Source organism: Dioscorea cayenensis, chromosome 15 (assembly GCF_009730915.1).
Source record: "Dioscorea cayenensis subsp. rotundata cultivar TDr96_F1 chromosome 15, TDr96_F1_v2_PseudoChromosome.rev07_lg8_w22 25.fasta, whole genome shotgun sequence".
NCBI lineage: Eukaryota > Viridiplantae > Streptophyta > Magnoliopsida > Dioscoreales > Dioscoreaceae > Dioscorea > Dioscorea cayenensis.
Genome location: NC_052485.1, coordinates 2,325,820 through 2,350,280, shown reverse-complemented (window position 1 = coordinate 2,350,280; position 24,461 = coordinate 2,325,820). Strand labels below are relative to the sequence as shown.

Below are 24,461 nucleotides of genomic sequence, written 5' to 3'. Positions count from 1 at the left end.
ATAATATTAAATAATAATAACTTCACAAAATGTAACAAATAAAAAAAAATTCACTACTTACAAAAAAACTGAATTATGATTAAAAAAAACTCTATTTTATTATATTTTTTTACATCCTGATAATTATGAAAGTAAATCTTTTCATGAGTTTAAAGAAAAATATCACTGAGGTGGTACACTTATGTCAATGTTGAAATATTCGGTTATACATAAAACAAAATTGCTTATAAAAAAAATTGTATTTGACCCTCAATGATAAAAAGTTTTTATCCAAATCAATGGATGTGTAACAATTAAATTTTATCATTTAATATTTTGCAATCTTTATAAGGTTGTGAGGATCTTTAAGTATAACAACCAAATATAATTTCATAATTAATTTAATTGCATGATAAAATTTAACGATTAAATTTTTTTTTCATATTTAAATTTTGTGAGCCACTAATCTAATTCAATCTAATCTGACTAATCTCCACATATATAAACAAATAATAACTATTTCTCTCAAAAGTGGATTTCTTAAAAGTTGAGATTCAACTCCCCTCAAAACAATATATTTTTTGAGATTTGTGACTTATTTATAAATAAATAAATTATAATATATGATGAATTTATTTATTTATAAAAATATAATTAAATTTTTTATAACTTTTTTAAAGCGGAGACGAAGACCAATTACTAAAATTATGAGTGCAATTACTTTTATCAGAACTCAAACTATGAATTATTTTTTAATATAATAATAATTATTTTTATTATTATTATTTTAGAAAAAGTAGATAACTTTTAATTTAAAGATTTTGATAAATTATTTTAAAATTTTTTAAAACTGGATAAACTTATATCTCCTAATCTGACTTCTAATCTTTTATAATGTCGTTTATATATATATATATATATATATAACTTCTTGTATAGATCTACAACAAAACAACAATGGCAAGTAGTGGCCGTATTGTGAAGTGTGCAGCGATTTTGATCCTTTCTCTCATCATCATGCTTGGAGGAGTTGCTGCGAGAGATTTGTATGGGTCAACATTATATGATTATTCTTATTCAAAACACAATGGTTAGTATGATTTATGCAAATATATAACTATATACAAAGACAATTGTTTTAAGTAGTTTCTGAATTGTTTTTATGTATCTACATAACCATATATTATTAATCAATCAAATTATATCCTCCTCGAAGCTAAATCCATGGAATGTGAAAATACAATTTAAACAAACTTCGATAGTTCTAAGTCATATAAAAGTTCTGTGTTAATTTGTTATTTTCATCACTTATCCTTGATGGCATAAACATCATAGCTAAACTCATATTAAAATTTTGATGTGATAAATAACATAAGTAAGAAATTTTTAAATATTAACTGACTTTGGAGTAGTTTATGATTTTTTTTTGTAATGATTATAATTGTGATTTGTTAAATTAATACAACTAGACGCAACTCAATTCATGAGATCAACATGGTTAATTGGTATTTGAACAGTACTATCTATAAAATGAGAATAACAATAACAAGGCAAATTGCTTTTTTTTTTCTTCTAATATCAAATGTTTGTTGTCCACTTTAGTTTTTTAATGTGTGATATGAGAATAGTTGTTTTGTACACATGTTTGTGATGTTAGTACAAATTTATTTGCATTTGAAAATCATATTAATAATTACTCGCAGGATATATTTTTTTTTCCTTAGGCAATCAATTTATTAAAACATGGTTGTGTTAATCATTGTGTTTTGTGATTGTACTAGGCATTGTTTTAAGAAGAGCCAAGGAACGCTTTGACAAGAATATCAGTTTTATAATGCCTATTACTGAACGATTACCTCCTCACTATCCTTTTATTATTCCGTACTACTCCAGAAGAAAAGGTTCTATGCATTATAATATTTGTCTTTTTCATTTAAATTAATTGGTTATTTAAAATTGTTTCATCTATGCGTTGTTGTTGTTGTTGTTGTTGTTGTTGTTATTATTATTATTTTGGTTATTTAAAATTGGTTCATCTTTCAAAGTAGCCATATGTTATAATCATTAATAGGTCGTTTCTTATTAACTTTACATTGGAGATAGTTGGAAAACTATATAATTTGCGCTAGATGATTATAGAAAAGCCAAATCCATGGAAAGAAGGGAAATATTATTATGTGAAAATACAATTTAAACAAACTCCGACATTTCTAAGTCATGCAAAAGTTCTGTGTTAAGTTGTTATTTTAATCATTTATCCATGATTGTATAAACATCATAGTTAAACTTATACTAAAATTTTGAAGTGATAAAAAAAAAATTTAACATAAGTAAGAAATTTTTAAATTTCTACTGACTTTGGACTAGTTTATTAATTTTTTTTAATGATTATAATTGTGCTTTGTTAAATTAATACAACTAGACGCAACTTAATTCATGAGATCAACATGGTAAATTGGTATTTGAACAGTACTATCTATGAAATGAGAATAACAATAACAAGTCAAATTGTTTTTCCTTCTCAGATCAAATGTTTGTTGTCCGCTTTAGTTTTTTAATGTGTGATATGAGAATAGTTGACAGAATAGTCCATTGTGTGAAATGAGAAAAACAATAATGAAAAAGTAGTTTGCACATTGTTTTTATGCTTAATAGATACGACTACAGTACTTTGTATTGTTATTTTGTACACATGTTTGTGATGTTAGTACAAATTTATTTGCATTTGAAAATCATATTAATAACTACTCGCAGGATATTTTTTTTTTAGGCAATCAACTTTATTAAAACATGGTTGTGTTAATCATTGTGTTTTGTAATTGTACAAGGCATTGTTTTAAGAGGAGCCAAGGAACGCTTTGACAAGAATATCAGTTTTATAATGCCTATTACTGAACGATTACCTCCTCGCTATCCTTTTTATATTTCGCACTACTCCAGAAGAAAAGGTTCTATGCATTATAATATTTGTCTTTTTCTTTTAAATTAATTGGTTATTTAAAATTGTTTCATCTATGCTTTTTGTTGTTGTTATTATTATTATTATTATTATTATTATTATTTTTATTATTTTGGTTATTTAAAATTGTTTCATCTTTCAAAGTAGCAATATGTTATAATCATTAATAAGTCGTTTATTATTAACTTTACATTGGAGATAGTTGGAAAACTATATAATTCGCGCTAGATGATTATAGAAAAGCCAAATCCATGGAAATAAGGGAAATATTATTATGTGAAAATACAATTTAAACAAACTCCGACATTTCTAAGTCATGCAAAAGTTCTGTGTTAAGTTGTTATTTTAATCATTTATCCATGATTGTATAAACATCATAGTTAAATTTATATTAGAATTTTGAAGTGATAAAAAAAAAATTAACATAAGTAAGAAATTTTTAAATTTCTACTGACTTTGGACTAGTTTATTAATTTTTTTTAATGATTATAATTGTGCTTTGTTAGAATTAATACAACTAGGCGCAACTAAATTCATGAGATCAACATGGTTAGTGGTATTTGAGCAAGTACTATCTGTGAGAATGAGAATAACAATAACAAGGCAAATTGCTTTCTCCCTTCCTCAAATCAAATGTTTGTTGTCCGCTTTAGTTTTTAATATGCGATATGATGAATAGTTGATCGAGAATAGTCCATTGTGTGAAATGAGAAAAACAATAATGAAAAAGTAGTTTGCACATTGTTTTTATGCTTAATAGATACGACTCTGATGACTTTTGTATTGTTGTTTTTGTACTACATGTTTGTGATGTTAGTACAAAATTTATTTGCATTTGAAAAATCATATTAATAACTACTCTCGTGGATATATATATATATATATAGGCAATCAATTTATTAAAACATGGTTGTGTTAATCATTGTGTTTTGGGATTGTACTAGGCATTGTTTTAAGAAGAGCCAAGGAACGCTTTGACAAGAATATCAGTATAATGCCTATTACTGAACAATTACCTCCTCGCTATCCTTTTTTTATTTCTCACTACTCCAGAAGAAAAACTTCTATGCATTATAATATTTGTCCTTTTCTTTTAAATTAACTGGTTATTTAAAATTGTTTCATCTATGCGTTGTTGTTGTTGTTGTTGTTGTTATTATTTTGGTTATTTAAAATTGTTTCATATTTCAAAGTAGCAATATGTTATAATAATTAATATGTCGTTTCTTATTAACTTTACATTGGATATAGTTGGAAAACTATATAATTCGCGCTAGATGATTATAGAAAAGCCAAATCCATGGAAAGAAGGAAATATTATTGTGAAAATACAATTCTCAAAACAAACTCCGACATTTCTAAGTCATGCAGAGGATCACGTGTTAAGTTGTTATTTTAACTCATTTTATCCATGATTGTATAAACATCATAGCTAAACTTGTATTAAAAATTTTTGAAGTGATATTTAACATAAGAAATTTTTAAATTTCTACCCGACTTTGAGACTAGTTTATTAATAATGATTATAATTGTGATTTGTTAAATTAATACAACTAGACGCAACTCAATTCATGAGATCAACATGGTAAATTGTTATTGGAACAAGTACTATCTAGTGAAATGAGAATAACAATAACAAGGCAAATTGCTCCTTCTCGGATCAAATGTTTGTTGTCACTTTGGATTTTGTAGTATGTGCGATGAGAATAGTTGATGCCGAATAGTCCATTGTGTGGAAATGAGAAAAACAAGTAATGAAAAAGTAGTTTTGCACATTGTTTTTATGCTTAATAGATACGACTACAGATTTCTGTATTGTTGTTTTGTACACATGTTTGTGATGTTAGTACAAATTTATTTGCATTTGAAAATCATATTAATAACTACTCCCTGGATATATATATATATATATTTTTAGGCAATCAATTTATTAAAACATGGTTGTGTTAATCATTGTGTTTTGGGATTGTACCAGGCATTGTTTTAAGAAGAGCCAAGGAAAGGCGCTTTGACAAGAATATCGGTTTATAATGCCTATTCACTGAAAAGAGATTACCTCCCTCGCTATCCTTTTTTATATTTCATGACTACTCCGTAAGAAAAGGTTCTATGCATTATAATATTTGTTTTTTTCTTTTAAATTAATTGGTTATTTAAAATTGTTTCATCTATGCGTTGTTGTTGTTGTTGTTATTATTATTATTATTATTTTGGTTATTTAAAATTGTTTCATCTTTCAAAGTAGCCATATGTTATAATCATTAATAGGTCGTTTTGTTATTAACTTTACATTGGAGATAGTTTGGAAAAACTATATAATTTTGACGCTTAGATGATTAGTAGAAAAGCCAAATCCATGGAAAGAAGGAAATATTATTATGTGAAAATACAATTTAAACAAACTGATATTTCTAAGTCATGCAAAAGTTCTGTGTTAAGTTGTTATTTTAATCATTTATCCATGATTGTATAAACATCATAGTTAAATTTATATTAAAATTGAAGTGATATTTAACATAAGTAAGAAATTTTTAAATTTCTCACCCGACTTTGGACTAGTTTATTAATTTTTTTTAATGATTATAATTGTGCTTTGTTAAATTAATACAACTAGACGCACCTCAATTCATGAGATCAACATGGTAAATTGTTATTGGAACAGTACTATCTATGAAATGAGAATAACAATAACAAGGCAAATTGCTTTTTTTTTTTCCCTATCAGATCAAATGTTTGTTGTCCGCTTTAGTTTTTTAATGTGCGATATGAGAATAGTTGACAGAATAGTCCATTGTGTGAAAAGAGAAAAACAATAATGAAAAAGTAGTTTGCACATTTTTTTCATGCTTAATAGATACAACTACAGTACTTTACATTGTTGTTCCATGCACATCTTTGTGATGCGAGTACAAGTTGGCAAATTTATTTATCATGACTCGGAGTGGCTTGCATACCCTTGTTTTATTTATTAGTTTGATTGCATTTGAAACTCATATAATAACTACTTGCAGGATATATATTTTTTTCTTAGACAATCAATTTATTAAAACATGGTTGGGTTAACCGTTGCGTTTGTGATTGTACTAGGCTTCGTTTCAACAGGAGACTGGAAACGCTTTGATAAGACTATCAATTTAAGGATACCTATTACTGAATGATTATCCCCTCGCTCTCTTTTTGATCTACACTACTACAACAAAAAAGGTTCTATGCATTATAATATTTTTTTTTCTTTTGGATTAATTGGTTATTTAAAATTGCTTCATCTATGCATTATGATATATATATTTTGGATTAGTTGGTTTTTAATATTGATTCATCTTTCAAAGTAGTCATATATTATAATCATTAATAGGCTGTTTGTTTTTAACTTAAATTGGAGATAGTTGGAAGACTATATAATTTGCGATGGATGAGGATGGAAAAGCCAAATCCATGGAAGGACGGTAAATATTAATATGTGAAAATACAATTTAAACAAACTTTGATATTTCTAAGTCATGCAAAAGCTCTGTGTTAATTTGTTATTTTCATCATTTATCCTTTATTGCGTGAACATCACCGCTAAACTTATATCAAAATATTGAAGTGATAAAAGTTTGTTTTTTTAACATAAATAAGAAATTTATTAATTTCTATTGAATTTGGAGTAGTTTATAAAAAAAAATTTTAATGATTATAATTGTGCTTTGTTAAATTAGTACAACTAAAGGAAGCTCAATTCATGAGATCAACATGTTAAATTGATAATGGAATAATACTATCTATGAAATGAGAATAGCATAACAAGGCAATTTTTTTTTTTTTTTGGCCTTTTCAGATCAAATGCTTGTTGTCTATTTAAGTTTTTAATATGTGATATGATAATAGTTGCCAGAATGGTCTTTTGTGTGGAATGAGAAAAACAAAGAAAAAGTAGTTTGCACATTATTTCATGTTTAATAGATACAACTATAATACTTTGCATTATTGTTTCGTACTCATGTTTGTGGTGTGATTACAAGTTGACAAATTCATTTATCATGACTCGTAGTGTCTTGCATACCCTTGTTCTATTTTGTATTTTGATTGCATTTGAAACTACATTAATAACCACTTGTAGGATATATATATATATATATATATATATATATATATATATATATATATATATATATATATATATATATATATATATATATATATATATATATATATATATATATTAGACCATCAATTTATTAAAACATGGTTGTGTTAACCATTGCGTTTGTGATGGCAGGCTAGGTTTAATTTCTGCAGAGAGTGATGAACGTTTGGACAAGAATATTAGTTTTAAGATGCCTATTACACAACATATATATATATATATATATATATATATATATATATATATATATATATATATATATGTATGATTGTCTTTTGTGAATTACGGTGCATTTTTTTATTTTCTTTTCATCATGCTAAGCAGACATACTGGCATGGTTCATTGACAACGTAGATATATGCTTTGTTAATAATGAGGAAAACATGTCACAGGAGTGATCCCTTATATTGAATTAAGTCAATTGCTCATGTATTTACTTTCTCAAATAGTTATCACATGTTTTCGTGCTTTTCTGTTTTCATTAAATGCAAGTGAATGCAGTGGTATATAAATTCTTACTTCTCCTTATGAGATATTTCACTAGTTTAAAAATTATTAGTCATCTTTTATAATATCTCTACAAAGTTTAACCTTTATAAAAAAAAGAGCTTTTACTTATAAAATAATGAATTATGATTAAAAAAAAAAAACTCTTTTTTATCCATCTTTTTAATTATAATATCTCTAAATGAAGATTAAATACCTATCAATTTTTTTTTAATAAAGATGGCAATAGCACCAATTCAAGAATTCAACCTGAATTTATCCATTTACAATTTAAATAACAATTTATTGTACTTATCACTTGTGATTGTTAATCATATCTATGAGACAAAATCTTTACACTAATTAAAAAAATTGAAAATGCCACATATGACATCAACACACAACACTTTTTAAAAAATTTTACTGGATCTGAGTTTTAATTCAACAAATTTTGGATTAATTAAATATTGAATAAATTTTTTTTAGATATACAGACACATTATGCAATTTCTTATTTATTCTTTTTAAAGAAAACTTTTGTCTTCAAAATTTTACCAAAGACAAGACGGGTCTTAAAAAAAATTACAACTTGATTGTAATTAGTAAGATTATTTAATTAAAATTATTTCATGATTAGCTAACTGCTGTAATCAACCAAGCAAACAATTTTAGTAACATAGAAAAAAAAAAAAAGTTTTTATTTAACGATCAACGGTTCAGATTGATGATGAAATGACAGTTGTTGGATAACATCTCACCGTCCAATACTACTTACTATTCAATTGTAATAGCTTCGCTACCTTGCCATCGTTTTGCCTCCCATCATCTGTTGTTATAATTCTTTATATCATAGATCGGAAGATGTTGAAAACCCTAATGTAGATCTCCTTTCTTGCCGTACGATCTTGAACGACCTCTAGCTAGGATGTAGTTTTCTAGTCGATGTTGGATTGATTTGATTGTAACCAGGCTATTTTGCAAAAGATGTGATGGATGCCAAAGCTTTCTTCTCAGTTTATCTAGTAAATTAAACTTCAACATAGAAGGCCTTTGATGGTTTTCATGTTGGAGATTAGACTGAAGGGTGACTTGTGTGCATGGGTACTGTGGTCACGTGAAGCATGGTCTCCAAACTCAATAGAAATCTCAGTGGATCTACGGTGTTTTACATACACAGTATCACCACCATGCATTAATAGATGGAGACTGAAGTGACATTATAATTAAAGAGTAATGGGTACAGTGAGTAGAGCACTGAACTAGAATGTTGTCCTATGTTGTTTGTCCTATCCTTTTGATTATATGTAATGTTTGTTTGTGTTTTGAATGCTAAGTCAGTGAAGTATGATGAAATAGCTTTTTGAGAACGTGTTGTTCTTGGATCTAGAGCTTAATACACTCACTCAACTTCTTCTCTCTAACATATTGAACATTTCAATATTTGTGTTCTTATTTATATTAGTTCTGGCATTTGCTTGCCTTTAATTTATTATTATGATTCCCTGATTTTTTTTTATGATAGCTGTCTTCCATCTTCTGATTGCTTTGAATTTTCTAATTAATATATATGGGAAATTTTCATAGAATTTACTTAGTTTTCAGAGAAAAAACTTGTCATCAAATGTATTGATCAGCAAACACTGATCACAATCCCCACAAGTGTTTGTTCTGGTGCATATTGCATATTTTAATTCTTTCTCCCCAAGATAATTTGTCTTATTAATTTTCTTTTTTCAGTTTTCACTTTGATTTCCAAATTGTGTCAATTTAACGCTATGCCGATGATAAAATAGAAATGATTTGCATAATCATCCTCTCAAAATGCTGGGTTTAATTTTGTTTTAGATGCTGCATTATTTCCATCATCTAGACAATCTCATTTTAGATGCATGGACTTGATTGCATTACATGGTATGCTAACTTCTGATCCTCTGCTGCTGCATGGTGTACATGGCATGCATCATGCAAGGTCATAGGTTGGAATATTTCCATCATCTATGCCATTCCTTTTTGAGCTATATCTATCACGGCTCTTTATGAATTTTATGTTGAGTTTAAGAATTTGATACTGTATATGCATATCATTTGGTGTATGCTTTTCATTTTATGTTTTTTTTTTTTTCCTAAAAGCAATTGTCTGTTTTTATGTAACAAGAATACAATGTAATCTTGATTTTTTTTATTTTTCTGGTGGTTGGAATATTCAACTTCATTTAAAAGCTTCAGATAACTTCTTGTTTAGCGTTTCTTGGAGTAATAGATTTTTCTGATATTTTCTTATTTCACGGAAAAAATAAAAATTAAATTCCAACATCATAATTGACATTTTCACATGAATGTGATACGGTGCCACCTATACTTAACCTACTTTAGAAGAAAATCTAATCAATATATATTCTGCCAAAGACCAAGTCAAACTCCTTCAATTAGTGAGCAGAAGTTGTGCAGAGTGGGAAGGTGTTAATGATCGAGTGGGGGAAACTTCTCCCTGAAAGAAACTGCTTGTATCCAACTTCAAAACAGGATTTGCAAGCTAGTTAAGTTATGTTAAATAACTTATATATATATGACTTTATACTGAATATTACTATTTATAGTCGCAAAAAGTTTATTGTGAGTCATGGGGTAAACAATTAAAAAAATTTAAATTAGTGTCATATATATTTGATTTTTTTTAATTAAATAAGTTCTTTTTTAATGAGAACACAAATTAAACTTAGTAAGTTGTGATATTATTTTAATTTATATTTTGATGATATAGAATTAAACACAAACATAAAACATATATATAATACATTGTGGTTAAAGTGTCATCCAAACTAGTCAAACATATCCATTTAAAAAAAAAACTAGTAAAACACATATCTCATAGTCATATTAGTTACAATTTTCTCTTCTGTTTTTAATAAATGTGGTTCATCCATTTTTTCAATAAAAAAAAAAGTTACAACTTAGTAATATTTCTTTGCCATCTCCTGCAACAATATATTAATGTTAACCATAAATTATATATAATTTAGATTCAAAATATTAATAAGTAAAACCAAAATAAATAATGACACCATCTCCGAGTTAAGTTTTCTTTCAAATTTAGTGTTTCTTTAATTAGTATCATGAGTTTTTTTTTTTACTTCTTTTAAAGTTATACGTGTACTCATGAACTTTGCATTACGTGAGTATGCATATAGCTCTCACAGTGGACGCATGCAATACAACGCAATACATTGCAATGCAATGCAGGCCGAGTGAATGAGGATGAAGGCTACGTTAAAGAATGGTGCAACTGTACCGCTTTTCAAGCTACAGCATAGCTCGCGTGAGATGATGATCCATGCATGCATGCAGTAGTTGATGATTCAAGCTACAACGAAGCTTGCGTGAGATAATGGTTCAATATGCTTAATTAATTAGTGTGTATGTGTATATCTGATAACGTGCACAAGTTCCATGTTTTGAAGATATGAAAGATGAATAGTTGCTGAATATTTTTCACATGACTCACTATGAGCTTGATTGAAGACATGAGTAGTGGTAGTTTGTTCACATTTTTCATGTATATTGATCTTGTAATTAGCTAGCTGCAGGCAAGCTTTATAAATAATAATCAAGGATGAATTGAATGTCTCTCTGCAGTATTCTATCATTCGTTAAGAGAAAGGAAAATGTTCTCTCTAACTATTGCCATGATGCTAGTTATCATATTCCTTGGAGGAGCTGCAAGTTTGACCAATATAGATGCCAGTGATGATATGAGTTTCGAGATACCCATTATCTACAATGGGTTATCTCCATCTACTGCTTATAATCCAAAAACTAATGTTTCCTTGGTTCCATATGCAGGATACGTGGATGCATTAATGCAATTAAAGATGAGGAGACGAGGTCACATGTATTCACTTGATACAGCAATTGGTACTCCTTGGAGCCCTGTAACAGTGAGCCTTGATACAGGGAGTGATTTGACATGGGTCCAATGTGAACCATGCTCAAATTGTTTTGTTAAAATATTGAGTCCAATCTTTGACCCTGATTTCTCCACCACTTATAAAGCCATGAATTGTGAATACCAACAGTGCAGTGCTTTTGATGGCACTGCAAAGATTGGTTGTGCTATTGATGGTGAGTGGATATGTCTGTTTGACCAAGAATATATGGATGACTCAATAGTTCAAGGTTTCTTATCAGAGGATTATTTTCAATTCCAAGGCACAAATGGTACCAGAAAAAGATCTAATTCTCCTCTCAAATTTGGTTGTGTGCATGCATCTAAGGGACATTTTTCTCCCCGAGATGATGGTATTATGGGTATGGGGCGAGGAAAACTATCGTTTATTTCTCAATTGAATATTTCAAGATTTTCTCACTGTCTTTCTATGAGTAGAAAGTCATCTTATATTTCTTTTGAAGATGCAGCAAAACTTGAGGGTGAAACTGTTGGTTTGATTCAAAATATGAAGAACTCTTCTCTTTACTATGTCAATCTTCTTGCTCATATCCATATTGGATGGTGAGAACCATCTTGCTGGATATTCCACCCAAGACATTTGCCATTGATGATAATGGCTCGCGGTGGCTTTTTCCCTTGACACAGGTACCCCTATTACACGGCTCCATACATCAGCTTATGATGAACTTTGCAGGATGTTAAGTGTGGTATTCTTGTTGTCACACATATCCACTGTCCGTTCAATTCATAGGCAGTCTTATGAGTATTGCTTTGATGCATCTCTTGAGGATGCGGAACACATTAGTGTGGTTTCTCACCCATTGGATTTAGTTGATGTGAAGATAACAGACAAGCAATTATTCTATGAGGAGGTGGATATAGCAAACAATCCCATCCTGTGCCTTTGCTATATTTGAGCAGATTCTTCTGATCCAACCACTCAATATTGGGAGGTTTTCGCCATGAGTGATCATAACATTGGTTATGATCTTCATAGGCAAATGGTCACCTTTAACCCTACCACTTGTTGAACTCTACTTGGATGTTTGTGAATGAATATCAGTTTGTTGAGACACTTAATTTCTCTTGAATAAAATCAGTTTTCACAATAAATGTTAGTTTGTTAAGCTTTTGTTATTTTTGCGAGCAAAGATAATTAAATGTTCCTAATTACAGTTTTCTTCTTTAATTTCAATGCAGTAAAGTGATTAATCCTGAAATTCAGCGAAACAGAAAGCATGTGAGTGAGTATATATGCTTAATTTGCTGCTATAATAAACCTTACAAGGATAAGAGATATATGTAACTAAATTTTAAACTTATCGATCTCTTTGATTATTTACATCTCTTAATTAATCTCCCTATTCTTTTTATGTTTATGATTATTGCATATAAGTCATTGAAAATTGGATGATAATTTGATGACTAAGTTAGTTATTTGGGGTAGTTTTCATATCATTTTCATTTTAAACCATGTTAACATTATAATTGATATGAGACATAAATTATTAGCCATGCAGCAGCAGATAGAGCAACACATCTCCAACCTAAATCAACTGCATGCATGCAGATACTGCAAGGATACTGCAAGGATATTGATGTTATCCCACACCTAATTGCATCTTATTTTTTATTTCCTTTCTTTTGTTCTTTATGTACGTGTTTGAGGTCTAACTGTCTTCATCATGAGGACTTTTATAGCTTTACACTCAAAGCATGCAGTACCTTTCATCTTTACGTATCTTTCATTTGCATTTACAATTAATTCATATATGCAGTAATGCATGTGTTCCAAAATGCTCAACTCATTAATACCTGAGGCGCTGAGTTGATTTATGATATGGGCATCATAAAAATTTTAAAAGCAGCTTCTCAAAATTTAAATAAAAACAAATCACTGAAATACTATATATATATCGTTAATTAATTAACGCCATTTATAAAACCGTTTCTGCTTATCATGGGCTATGATTTTTTTTTTTTGTTTTTTGAATAAGTTAGTTAAGATAATTAAAATCTTTAATTACTCAAATGGTATTTTTCTCTGGTTGGTCTCTCTTGATTTATACCATTTTTTAAATTAAAAATGACTAAAAACAACAATAATATCATAAAACAATCCTTTATTAACGCTACAAGAATATCACTAAAATTCTAATGAACGCCCGATAAAAATCAAATATTTATTTTTTTTTTTAAATAAAAAATTCACATGAGATGTTGTCATGCATCCTCCGCACCATAAAGTAGTTAAGTGATGTTTTTTCCATGAGGTAATATAGGCCATCATCAGGCTGTATGGATCATGTGGCACACCTAACCTAATCCCATGCATGATCCTCCGTATTCAAACGTAAGTCTACATGTCCTTGTGTTGCATATGCATGTATGCATGCATGTCTCCCAGCGAGCCTCTTGCTTGTCACACACCTTTACGTCCCCATTTTCTGGATCTTTGTATCTTAACCTATATACATACATATAACTTACAATGTCCTCTTTTAATAATATCCTTATAAGAAAATAGGCTTGAATAGATTGGAGTAATTTAAAAGCGATTTAAGATCTTATCAATTTAAGCTTTTTGCTAACTAATTCAAATCATTATACGCAAGCAATTTTGCATGTAATAGATCTCTGAATAATAGGCGATAGCTTTTATATTAATATAAAACAAGCTCAAACAAGATCGAAACCCTGAACGATACATAGACATTAATAAAGAAAAATAATATAAGAATCACTTGGATGAGCAGATACTTAACGATGACGCTTTAGACTGGCTCAGGGCAGGATTTGAACCCAATGACCCTCCCTTAATTAAAGTCAAAAATATGATTTATTTATTTTTATAAAACAAATTCAAATCATTACTCATAGCTGTCTGTGATGTGAGATTTTTTGAAGAGAAAAATGTTACTTGAGAGTTGAGTTGTATTATATATATGTTTCTCCAGTATTATGAATCCAAATGCAAATAATTATTAAAAAAATATATAAAATTAAAAACTATTTTCAATTTTTTTTTATTGTTAAGGCATTTACATCCTAGTGCCATGTCATCCAAGACAACTTGAATTAAATAGCTAAATATCTCTTTGACTTATCCACTTATTAAAAAAAATTAACAATAAAAATATTTTCCTTCATAGGTAAGACTTTCACAAAAATTTAGTTGAAATTAAGTGGCATTAATTTTTGATAATATGGAGCTAAAATTAAAAACATGCACACAATATTGCGCAAAGTGTCATGTGTTAGATATATTGTTGTATTGTATATGTATGTATACATATATATGTATTTATAGACAAATACATATACTTATCATTTTTTATATGTAGACCCTAAAGGGTCACCACATGCATGTTGTTCAATGTATGAGACTTGATCCATTCTTAATCTTTCTCTCTTCTATATATTGGACCCAAAGGGTTGCTGGGTTACTACTGTGAGAGCTTTGAAGTACACCGAATGTATCTATTATTTATTGTTCAACATGATATTCACTTCAGCTATTCTCAATGAAAATAAATAGAACTGCTTTTACTTTTGAAATGCTTCTTACAACCGCCTCGTCAATTCCACTCATTTATAGATAGTAAATATATCCCATCAAAGTACCCTGTCAAGAATCAAGGAATTGTTTTTACAATGAGTTGCAATATCATCTTTATACAGATCATTTTTGAACCATTTTACTCAAAGTTCTGAATTTGACTGAATTGCTTATCATGCAGAATTGAAGGAGGCATACTGCATATCTATGGAAATGTCAATGACTCTGAAGAGGGTTCATGGTTGGAATATGTTCTCAAGACCATCACAAACATTGCAAAATCTGAAGGTGAACTGCTAAACAGATCTCTTGCCAATTGAACATTAGGTTTAGGATAAAATTGGTATTTTTAGGTTTAGGATAAATACTAATTTCACTTGTTTCCTAGTAGAGATCTCCTCAATCTTTCATTGATTACAATGTCAAGTGAGTGGTGGAGACTTAGCCACACATGATTCATGACTCGATATTGTTTTTTAATGACATTATGTCAATCTTCACATAATAGCCTTATTTAACCATTAAAAAAAAAATCAATTTAGATGGAGATCCATCAAATACATTTGCTATGGATAATGATGATTTTGGAGGTTTTTACCTTGACATGGGACATCTTTTATTAGCTTTTCCCAAATTGCCTACTATGAGCTTCTCATTGTGCTTATACACTCTTGATTTATAATGTTAAACCTACTGTTTTTAGTTTTTTTTCCTCTCCATCGTACTAAGGATGGTTACTCAAGATATATGTAGTTACTTTCTCAAAAAATTATTATAAATTTCTTTTTTCCCCCTTGATATCAATGTCAATCAACATAGTGTTATCTAAATACTTGCTTTTCTTCGCAACATTATTTGACTGTTTTAATAATTACAAATAATTTCTTATAATATATAAATAATAATATCTTCACAAAATGTAACAAATAAAAAAAAATTCACTACTAACAAAAAAAACTGAATTATGATTAAAAAAAACTCTATTTTATTATATATTTTTACATCCTGATAATTGTGAAAGTAAATCTTTTCATGAGTTTAAAGAAAAATATCACTGAGGTGGTACACATTTCATATATATATATATATATATTTGAACAAGGCATGATTATATCAATGTTTACATATTCGGATATACATAAAACAAAATTGCTTATAAAAAAAATTGTATTTGACCCTCAAAGATAAAAAGTTTTTATCCAAAGCAATGGATGTGTAACATTAAATTTTATCATTTAATATTTTGCAATCTTTATAAGGTTGTGAGGATCTTTAAGCATAACAACCAAATATAATTTCATAATTAATTTAATTGCATGATAAAATATAACGATTAAATTTTTTTTTTCATATTTAAACTTTGTGAACCACTAATCTAATTTAATCTAATCTGACTAATCTCCACATATATAAACAATAACAACTATTCCTCTCAAAAGTGAGATTTTTTAAAAGTTGAGATTCAACTCCCCTCGTAACAATATATTCTTGAGATTAGTGACTTATTTATAAATAAATAAGTTCTAATATATGATGAATTTATTTATTTATAAAAATATAATTAAAATTTTTATAACTTTTTTAAAGCGGAGACGAAGACCAATTACATGGCCCATTAATGCTAATGGACATTAAACGTGTCCTCCTTGGCTCGGTTAGCTTCCTTTGTTTTAATTCCTAAAACTATGAGTGCAATTACTTTTATCAGAACTCAAACTATGAATTATTTTTTAATATAATAATAATTATTTTATTATTTTAGAAAAAGCAGATAACTTTTAATTTAAAAATTTTGATAAATTATTTTAAAATTTTTTAAAACTGGATAAACTTATATCTCCTAATCTGACTTCTAATCTTTTATAATGTCGTTTGTATATATATATATATATAACTTCTTGTATAGATCTACAACAAAACAACAATGGCAAGTAGTGGCCGTATTGTGAAGTGTGCAGCGATTTTGATCCTTTCTCTCATCATCATGCTTGGAGGAGGAGTTGCTGCGAGAGATTTGTATGGGTCAACATTATATGATTATTCTTATTCAAAACACAATGGTTAGTATGATTTATGCAAATATAAAACTATATACAAAGACAATGTTTAAGTAGTTTCTGAATTGTTTTTATGTATCTACATAACCATATATTATTAATCAATCAAATTATATCCTCCTCGAAGCTAAATCCATGGAAGGGAAATATTAGTATGTGAAAATACAATTTAAACAAACTTCGATAGTTCTAAGTCAAGCAAAAGTTCTGTGTTAATTTGTTATTTTCATCACTTATCCTTGATTGCATACACATCATAGCTAAACTTATATTAAAATTTTGATGTGAAAAAAAAATTTTAACATAAGTAAGAAATTTTTAAATTTCTACTGACTTTGGATTAGTTTATGAATTTTTTTTATTGATTATAATTGTGCTTTGTTAAATTAATAAAATTAGACGCAACTCAATTCATGAGATCAACATGGTAAATTGGTAATGGAACAGTACTATCTATGAAATAATAATAGCAATAACAAGGCAAATTGCTTTTTCCCTTCTCAGATCAAATGTTTGTTGTCCACTTTAGTTTTTTAATGTGTGATATGAGAATAGTTGATCAGAATAGTCCTTTGTGTGGAATGAGAAAAACAATAATGAAAAAGTAGTTTGCACATTGTTTTCATGCTTAATAGATACGACTACAATACTTTGCATTGTTGTTTCGAACACATGTTTGTGGTGTTAGTACAAGTTGGCAAATTTATTTATCATGACTCGGAGTGGCTTGCATACGCTTGTTTTATTTTGTATTTTGTTTGCATTCGAAAAAAAATATTAATGGCTACTCGCAGGATATATACTTTTTTTCTTAGGCAATCAATTTATTAAAACATGGTTGTGTTAATCATTGTGTTTTGTGATTGTACTAGGCATTGTTTTAAGAAGAGCCGAGGAACGCTTTGACAAGAATATCAGTTTTAAAATGCCTATTACTGAACGATTATCTCCTCGCTTTCCTCCTTTTGATCCGCACAACTTCAGAAGAAAAGGTTCTATGCATTATAATATTTGTCTTTTTCTTTTAATTTAATTGATTATTTAAAATTGCTTCATCTATGCGTTATTATTATTATTATTATTATTATTATTATTATTATTATTATTATTATTATTATTTTGGTTATTTAAAATTGTTTTATCTTTCAAAGTAGCCATATATTATAATCATTAATAGGTCGTTTCTTATTAACTTTATGTTGGAGATAGCTGGAAAACTATATAATTTGCGCTAGATGATTATGGAAAAGCCAAATCCATTGAAAGAAGGGAAATATTATTATGTGAAAATACAATTTAAACAAACTCCGACATTTCTAAGTCATGCAAAAGTTTTGTGTTAAATTGTTATTTTAATCATTTATCCTTGATTGCATAAACATCAAAGCTAAACTTATATTAAAATTTTAAAGTGATAAAAAGATTTTTAACATAAATAAGAAATTTTTTAATTTCTATTGACTTTGGACTAGTTTATGAATTTTTTTATAATGATTATAATTGTGCTTTGTTAAATTAATATAACTAGACGCAACTCAATTCATGAGATCAATGTGGGAAATTGGTAATGGAACAGTACTATCTATGAAATGAGAATAGCAATAACAAGGCTAATTGCTTTTTTTTTTACTTCTTATATCAAATGTTAGTTGTCCACTTTAGTTTTTTAATGTGTGATATGAGAATAGTTGATAGAATAGTATTTTGTGTGGAATGAAAAAAACAATAATGAAAAAGTTATTTGCACATTGTTTTCATGCTTAATAGATACGACTACAGTACTTTGAATTGTTGTTCCGTACACATGTTTGTGATGTTAGTACAAGTTGGCAAATTTATTTATCATGATTCAGAGTGGCTTGCGTACTCTTTTTTTATTTTGTATTTTGATTGCATTTGAAAATCATATTAATAACTACTCGCAGGATATATATATATATATATATATATTTTTTAGGCAATCAATTTATTAAAACATGGTTGTGTTAATCATTGTGTTTTGTGATTGTACTAGGCATTGTTTTAAGAGGAGCCGAGGAACGCTTTGACAAGAATATCAGTTTTATAATGCCTATTACTGCACGATTATCTCCTCGCTTTCATCCTTTAGGTCCGCAATACTTCAGAAGAAAAGGTTATATGCATTATAATATTTGTCTTTTTCTTTTAAATTAATTGGTTATTTAAAATTGCTTCATCTATATATGCGTTATTATCATTATTATTATTATTATTATTATTATTATTATTATTATTTTGGTTATTTAAAATTGTTTCATCTTTCAAAGTAACCATACGTTATAATCATTAATATGTCGTTTCTTATTAACTTTACATTGGAGATAGTTGGAAAACTATATAATTTGCGCTAGATGAATATTATGGAAAAGCCAAATCCATGGAAAGAAGGGAAATATTATTATGTGAAAATACAATTTAAACAAACTCCGACATTTCTAAGTCATGCAAAAGTTTTGTGTGAAGTTGTTATTTTAATCATTTATCCTTGATTGCATAAACATCATAGCTAAACTTATATTAATATTTTGAAGTGATAACATAAGTAAGAAATTTTTTAATTTCTACTGCCTTTGGAGTAGTTTATGAATTTTTTTTAATTATTATAATTGTGCTTTGTTAAATTAATACAACTAGACACAACTCAATTCATGAGATCAACATGGTAAATTGGTAATGGAATAGTACTATCTATGAAATAATAATAGCAATAACAAGGCTAATTGCTTTTTTTTTTTTACTTCTCATATCAAATGTTAGTTGTCCACTTTAGTTTTTTAATGTGTGATATGAGAATAGTTGATAGAATAGTATTTTGTGTGGAATGACAAAAACAATTATGAAAAAGTAGTTTGGACATTGTTTTCATGCTTAATAGATACGACTATAGTACTTTGCATTGTTGTTCCGTACACATGTTTGTGATGTTAGTACAAGTTGGCAAATTTATTTATCATGATTCAGAGTGGCTTGCGTACTCTTTTTTTATTTTGTATTTTGATTACATTTGAAAATCATATTAATAACTACTCGCGGGATATATATATATATATATATTTTTAGGCAATCAATTTATTAAAACATGGTTGTGTTAATCATTGTGTTTTGTGATTGTACTAGGCATTGTTTTAAGAAGAGCCGAGGAACGCTTTAACAAGAATATCAGTTTTATAATGCCTATTACTGAACAATTATCTCCTCGCTTTCGTCCTTTAGGTCCGCAATACTTCAGAAGAAAAGGTTCTATGCATTATAATATTTGTCCTTTTCTTTTAAATTAATTGGTTATTTAAAATTGCTTCGTCTATATATGCGTTACTATTATTATTATTATTATTATTATTTATTTATTATTGTTATTATTATTTTGGTTATTTAAAATTGTTTCATCTTTCAAAGTAACCATACGTTATAATCATTAATAGGTCGTTTCTTATTAACTTTACATTGGAGATAGTTTGGAAAACTATATAATTTGCGCTAGATGAATATTATGGAAAAGCCAAATCCATGGAAAGAAGGGAAATATTATTATGTGAAAATACAATTTAAAACAAACTCCCGACATTTTTTTAAGTCATGCAAAAAGTTCTCGTGTGAAGTTGTTATTTTTAATCATTTATCCTTGATTGCATAAACATCATAGCTAAACTTATATTAATATTTTGAAGTGATAACATAAGTAAGAAATTTTTTAATTTCTACTGCCTTTGGAGTAGTTTATGAATTTTTTTTAATGATTATAATTGTGCTTTGTTAAATTAATACAACTAGACACAACTCAATTCATGAGATCAACATGGTAAATTGGTAATGGAATAGTACTATCTATGAAATAATAATAGCAATAACAAGGCTAATTGCTTTTTTTTTTTACTTCTCATATCAAATGTTAGTTGTCCACTTTAGTTTTTTAATGTGTGATATGAGAATAGTTGATAGAATAGTATTTTGTGTGGAATGACAAAAACAATTATGAAAAAGTAGTTTGGACATTGTTTTCATGCTTAATAGATACGACTACAGTACTTTGCATTGTTGTTCCGTACACATGTTTGTGATGTTAGTACAAGTTGGCAAATTTATTTATCATGATTCAGAGTGGCTTGCGTACTCTTTTTTTATTTTGTATTTTGATTGCATTTGAAAATCATATTAATAACTACTCGCAGGATATATATATATATATAGGCAATCAATTTATTAAAACATGGTTGTGTTAATCATTGTGTTTTGTGATTGTACTAGGCATTGTTTTAAGAAGAGCCGAGGAACGCTTTAACAAGAATATCAGTTTTATAATGCCTATTACTGAACGATTATCTCCTCGCTTTCGTTCTTTAGGTCCGCAATACTTCAAAAGAAAAGGTTCTATGCATTATAATATTTGTCTTTTTCTTTTAAATTAATTGGTTATTTAAAATTGCTTCATCTATATATGCGTTATTATTATTATTATTATTATTATTATTTATTTATTATTATTATTATTATTTTGGTTATTTAAAATTGTTTCATCTTTCAAAGTAGCCATATGTTATAATCATTAATAGGTCGTTTCTTATTAACTTTACATTGGAGATAGTTGGAAAACTATATAATTTGCGCTATATGATTATGGAAAAGCCAAATCCATGGAAAGAAAGGGGATATTATTATGTGAAAATACAATTTAAACAAACTCCGATATTTCTAAGTCATGCAAAAGTTCTATGTGAAGTTGTTATTTTAATCATTTATCCTTGATTGCATAAACATCATAGCTAAATTTATATTAATATTTTGATGTGTTAAATTTTTTTTTTTAACATAAGTAAGAAATTTTTAAATTTCTACTGCCTTTGGAGTAGTTTATGAATTCTTTTTAATGATTATAATTGTGCTTTGTTAAATTAATACAACTAGACGCAACTCAATTCATGAGATCAATATGGTAAATTTGTAGTGGAACAATATTATCTATGAAATGAGAATAGCACAAGGCAAATTGCTTTTTTTTTCTTCTCAGATCAAATGTTTGTTGTCTATTTTAGTTTTTTAATTTGTGATATGAGAATAGTTGACAGAATAGTCCTTTGTGTGGAATGAGAAAAACAATAATGAAAAAGTAGTTTACGCATTGTTTTCATGCTTAATAGATACGACTACAGTACTTTGCATTGTTGTTCCGTACACATGTTTGTGATGTGAGTACAAGTTGGGAAATTTATTTATCATGACTCAGAGTTGCTTGCATACCCTTGTTTTATTTATTAGTTTGATTGCATTTGAAACTCATATAATAACTACTTGCAAGATATATATTTTTTTCTTAGACAATCAATTTATTAAAACATGGTTGTGTTAACCATTGCATTTGTGATTGTACTAGGCTTCGTTTCAACAGGAGTCTGGAAACACTTTGATAAGAATATCAGATTAAGGATACCTATTATTGAATGATTATCCCCTCGCTCTCCTTTTGATCTACACTACTACAACAAAAAAAGGTTTCTATGCATTATAATATATTTTTTTTTTTGGATTAATTGGTTATTTAAAATTGCTTCATCTATGCATTATGATAGATATATATATATATATATATTGGATTAGTTCGTTTTTAAAATTGATTCATCTTTCAAAGTAGTCATATGTTATAATCATTAATAGGTTGTTTGTTTTTAATTTTAAATTGGAGATAGTTGGAAAACTATATAATTTGCGATGGATGATTATAGAAAAGCCAAATCCATGAAAGGACGGTAAATATTAATATGTGAAAATACAATTTAAACAAACTTTGATATTTCTAAGTCATGCAAAAGCTCTGTGTTAATTTGTTATTTTCATCATTTATCCTTTATTGCGTGAACATCACCGCTAAACTTATATCAAAATTTTGAAGTGATAAAAGTTTGTTTTTTAACATAAATAAGAAATTTATTAATTTCTATTGAATTTGGAGTAGTTTATAAAATTTTTTTAATGATTATAATTGTGCTTTGTTAAATTAGTACAACTAAACGAAGCTCAATTCATGAGACCAACATGTTAAATTGATAATGGAACAATACTATTTATGTAATGAGAATAGCATAACAAGGTAAATTGTTTTTTCTTTTGGCCTTTTCCGATCAAATGTTTGTTGCCTATTTAAGTTTTTAATGTGTGATGATAATAGTTGCCAGAATGGTCCTTTTTGTGGAATGAAAAAAACAACGAAAAAGTAGTTTGCATATTGTTTCATGTTTAATAGATACAACTACAGTATTTTGCATTATTGTTTCGTACATTTGTTTGTGGTGTGAGTACAAGTTGGCAAATTCATTTATCATGACTTGTAGTGGCTTGCATACCCTTGTTCTATTTTGTATTTTGATTGCATTTGAAATTCATATTAATAACTATTTGTAGTATATATATATATATATTACCCAATTTATTAAAACATGGTTGTGTTAATCATTCCGTTTGTGATTGTTCTAGGTTTTATTTCAAAGAGAGCTGATGAACGTTTGGACAAGAATATTAGTTTTAGGGTGCCTATTATTCAATATATATATATATATATATATGATTGTCTTTTGTAAAGTACAGTGGGTGATATGATTGACTTTTGTGAATTACAGTGCCTTTTTTTTCTTTTCTTTTCATCATGCTAAGCAGCATACCAAGTATGGTTACTGACAACGTAGATATATGCTTTGTTAATAATGGGGAAAACATGTCACGGGAGTGATCCCTTTTATTAAATTAAGTCAATTGCTCATGTATTTACTTTCTCAAACAATTATCACATGTTTTTGTGTGGGGGTTTTATTTTTTATTTTATTTTATTTTATTTGCTTTTTTTCTTTTTCATTTATCGACAACGCGATAGTCCCAAATCGTGATAACATCAAAGTCGAAAGAGGAGGTCACTGGGTTCAAATCTCTCCCCAACAAGATCGCTCCCCGTCATCGTCTCATACAATCGCTCACCCGAGATTCCTATACTATTCTCATACTCGTATATATATCGTGACATCCTGCTCTAAGATCATGCTTTAGATCTGCTTTATATTCATAAAAAAAAAGTACATTGTCGCCTATTATTCATTGCAAGTGAATGCAGTGGTATATAAATTCTTACTTCTCCTTATGAGATATTATATTTCACTAGTTTAAAAATTATTAGCCATCTTTTATAATATCTCTACAAAGTTTAACCTTCTTTTTTTTAAAAAAAGAGCTTTTACTTATAAAATAATGAATTATGATTAAAAAAAAGAGCTTCTAAATGGATATTAATTACCTATCAATTTTTTTAATAAAGATGGTAATCGGTGCCCTTTAAAATAATTATC

General features: G+C 27.8%; 3 protein-coding genes across 3 annotated transcripts; all 3 read left to right on the top strand.

Moving 5' to 3' along the window:
* The first annotated feature begins 949 nt into the window (after positions 1-949).
* LOC120278017 lies at positions 950-23,653 on the top strand. The gene is made up of 5 exons (XM_039284905.1): positions 950-1,069; positions 1,761-1,880; positions 2,808-2,927; positions 6,026-6,142; positions 23,602-23,653. Exons 1-4 carry the CDS (start codon positions 997-999, stop codon positions 6,094-6,096), a joined length of 384 nt encoding a protein of 127 aa, XP_039140839.1. The 5' UTR covers positions 950-996; the 3' UTR covers positions 6,097-6,142; positions 23,602-23,653.
* On the top strand, positions 11,198-15,378 carry LOC120277555 (aspartic proteinase CDR1-like). The gene is made up of 3 exons (XM_039284416.1): positions 11,198-12,060; positions 12,251-12,397; positions 15,240-15,378. The coding sequence occupies exons 1-3, from the start codon at positions 11,216-11,218 to the stop codon at positions 15,376-15,378; spliced, it is 1,131 nt and encodes a 376-aa protein (XP_039140350.1). The 5' UTR covers positions 11,198-11,215.
* LOC120277554 lies at positions 16,983-22,575 on the top strand. The gene is made up of 5 exons (XM_039284415.1): positions 16,983-17,118; positions 17,988-18,107; positions 19,130-19,225; positions 20,254-20,373; positions 22,505-22,575. The coding sequence occupies exons 1-5, from the start codon at positions 16,983-16,985 to the stop codon at positions 22,573-22,575; spliced, it is 543 nt and encodes a 180-aa protein (XP_039140349.1).
* Positions 23,654-24,461: the final 808 nt, after the last annotated feature.